Source organism: Sceloporus undulatus, chromosome 6, assembly GCF_019175285.1.
Source record: "Sceloporus undulatus isolate JIND9_A2432 ecotype Alabama chromosome 6, SceUnd_v1.1, whole genome shotgun sequence".
NCBI lineage: Eukaryota > Metazoa > Chordata > Lepidosauria > Squamata > Phrynosomatidae > Sceloporus > Sceloporus undulatus.
Window position 1 is genome coordinate 110,187,299 of NC_056527.1, and position 2,777 is coordinate 110,190,075.

At 45.2% G+C, this 2,777-nt stretch overlaps 2 protein-coding genes across 2 annotated transcripts in view; one reads left to right on the plus strand and one right to left on the minus strand.

Annotated features, from left to right (window-relative positions):
- PRSS8 (serine protease 8) overlaps window positions 1-2,777 on the minus strand; it is a 687,619-nt gene that overhangs the window by 648,377 nt on the left and 36,465 nt on the right. The gene's annotated exons all lie outside the window — the stretch shown is intronic.
- LOC121933335 (3-methyl-2-oxobutanoate dehydrogenase [lipoamide] kinase, mitochondrial-like) lies at window positions 173-2,736 on the plus strand. The gene is made up of 3 exons (XM_042472911.1): window positions 173-400; window positions 1,965-2,054; window positions 2,318-2,736. Exons 1-3 carry the CDS (start codon window positions 354-356, stop codon window positions 2,481-2,483), a joined length of 303 nt encoding a protein of 100 aa, XP_042328845.1. The 5' UTR covers window positions 173-353; the 3' UTR covers window positions 2,484-2,736.

Consider the following 2,777-nt stretch of genomic DNA (forward strand, 5'->3'; position numbering starts at 1 on the left):
CGGTCTGTAACGCGCCTAAGTCTTGGCTTAGATGAGACTTGATAGGAGGGAGATTGTTCAGGTAAAGTACACTTATTGTAAAGGAGTAGAGCTCCCTTGTAAGGTTCATGCCACAAGCACCAATGTTCAGGCCTTACAGTAAACCAATCAGACTGGGGTGGGTGGAGAGGGATTGTATTCAGACACATAACTTCATTGTGACACAGCTTGTTCTGAAAAAAACCATTCAGAATGGATCTGTGTTCATCCTATTTCTGTATGGCATTTCTAGGCGTCTCTGTGAGCACAAGTATGGGAATGCTCCTCGGGTGAGGATCAATGGACATGTGGCAGCCCGCTTTCCTTTCATCCCAATGCCTCTTGACTACATCCTTCCAGAGCTGCTGAAGAATGCTATGCGGTGAGTACAAATTTCTCTAACATGTTTGCATCAAAGGGGAGATGCACACTATACATGTGGATTGGGAGGTAGAATGGCAGGTCAGACCTTTCCCTCTAAAACAGGGGTAGGCAAAGTGCAATCCTGCAGCTACTACATGTGATCCCCAGAGGCTGTTTCTGTGCTCTTGAGCCCCTACAGACTCCAGACACTGCCCTTTTGGTGGCCAAGCAGAAAAAATGAATTGCCTTTCCTGGTATCCTGGAATGGTGATACCCTTTTTAACTGTGTGCACCCTCCCCCCGCAACTACTCAACATTTGTTTAAAATGTAAAATTAGATGGGGACTTTAGCTCCTTCCAGTTTTGCTCCTTCTCATTTTGAGGCATTTTTGGCAAACTGTATGACCCTGGAGAGTCCCTTCAGTAGTAATGTGGCCCCTGGAGCTGCTTCAGTTGCCCACTCCTGTTCTAAAGATCTACAGCACTGATTTACTGTATGCGTACCTTTCACAAAGGCTTGTGAGTACAGCGCACCCACATTTTACGTGGGCACACCATATGTGTATTTCAGCATATGATGAAAGCCGCACCGGAAGAGCCCGTCACACGCCCCGGAAGAACTAATGGGGCACACGTCCGTGGTGCATGTGTGCCACCGTGTTGGTGAATGCTGCGGGCATGAGCCCCATTACTTCCAATGGGGCTCCAGCACACATGGAATTCCTCTTATGTGGAGGGATCTGGAATGGATCCCTGCGTAAGGCGAGGGCGCACTGTATTATATATCTTCTTGCCTTATTGCAATACTTCTTAAAGGAAGACATACATACTGGTAGGCTAAAATAAGTGATTACTTTGCTAATTTATACACTCTGTTTTGATTGCAAACTTTGTAATTTATTTCACTGAGTGAAGTTCTGGTGGCTATAGTATGGTGATAAAACCTCTGTCTAGGACTGTCTCAGGGCTTTCCAGATTTAGAAGTGTTGGATACATAAGAGCTTGTTGGTCATATTGACTTTGGCTACTCACTTCATAGAGGAGGAACAGATAGGAAGGGAGCATTCTAAAACAAAACAAAAAAACAAGGGCCTGGAAACAGCTTGATTAGAAGAGGAAGAGCTCCAACAACCAGTGCTGGCTGGTGGTCCCATGTCAGTGGGGCAATGAGTGCATTCCAGGGCTTAGATAACTTTCAAAAGAGTTGCCCATCATATTAAACCTTTGGAGAGAGGTTCAGCATATTGGACAACTCCTTTAAAGTCTGGATTAAGACCTGGCATTTATTCACCAGTCCACTGACATAGGACCAGTCGCCACCAAGAACATTGAAGCTAGAGAGAAAGGCAAGAAGTAGTAGTTAGAAGAGAAGACTAGCATGGGCAAAGGGAAGTGGTGGTAAGACGTTGCAGACTGAATTTTCCATACTAGTTTGAAAGAGCCTACTGAAACCTCCACATAATGATAATGCTGTTAATTACAAGACTTTTCTGGATATTGGGAGGGCTTGTTGCATAAAACCAGGTGGAAAAATGTTGAGATACCTTTTAAGGTTGAATTCAATGTTATTATCTTTCTTTCAGAGCCACCATGGAATCTCATCTGGACACACCCTACAATGTGCCAGACATAGTCATCACCATTGCCAACAATGACATTGACTTGATCATACGGTATGGCCTGGGTGGCACAATTGTATCTTTACTAGAGCTTTAAGATTACCACCTCTGCAGTTACGCAGTTTCTGCAGTTATGGTAGGGACTTAGCTACAGGAGCCTGATGCAGTGGGCACATGTGAACGCATTGGGCAGTGCTATAGAGGTAGACTACTGGTGACACCCTTCATTTGGGTGGGAAGGCATGAGTGGAATGTAAGAATAATATAAATATCTTGGACATGGCTCCTTACATCAAGGTTCATTTTTTTCATTACAGGATTTCGGATCGAGGGGGTGGAATTCCTCATGACCATGTTGAGAAGGTAGCAGATTACCACTTTACCACAGCAGAAGCGAGTAACCAGGACCCCCGCATGAACACCCTCTTTGGAAATATGGTAGAAATGGGGAACAGTGCCCAATCAGGGCCCATGCATGGGTGAGCAGAAAGGGAAGGAAGGTGGGGTTTCCAGCAGTCGTTTCACAAAAGATAAAGGTTCCTTCTTATGTAGAGAGTAGTGTGCCCTATGGCCATGTGCTGATCTGAACTGGAGCAGCTCACATTCAATTGGTGGGGTTCACTTGGCAACTGTTGGATTTAGGTCTATATGTCTAGAACTGGGATGCCCATAAATCTACAGACTTTAGGAGCAATAAAAGGAAAAGGAATGAATCTCTAAAGCTCCAGTTAGTACAGTGTGCCCTTGTCTCCTGTGGCAGATCCGTTCAGCCCCCCC

What these genes read in the sequence shown, in the direction of transcription:
- LOC121933335 (XM_042472911.1), top strand. Translation starts at nt 354, where the DNA reads ATGCCTCTTGACTACATCCTTCCAGAGCTGCTGAAGAATGCTATGCG. An exon ending in CTGCTGAAGAATGCTATGCG is followed by an intron (nt 401 to 1,964) that starts GTGAGTACAAAT and finishes TCTTTCTTTCAG; the next exon opens with AGCCACCATGGAATCTCATC. An exon ending in GACATTGACTTGATCATACG is followed by an intron (nt 2,055 to 2,317) that starts GTATGGCCTGGG and finishes TTTTCATTACAG; the next exon opens with GATTTCGGATCGAGGGGGTG.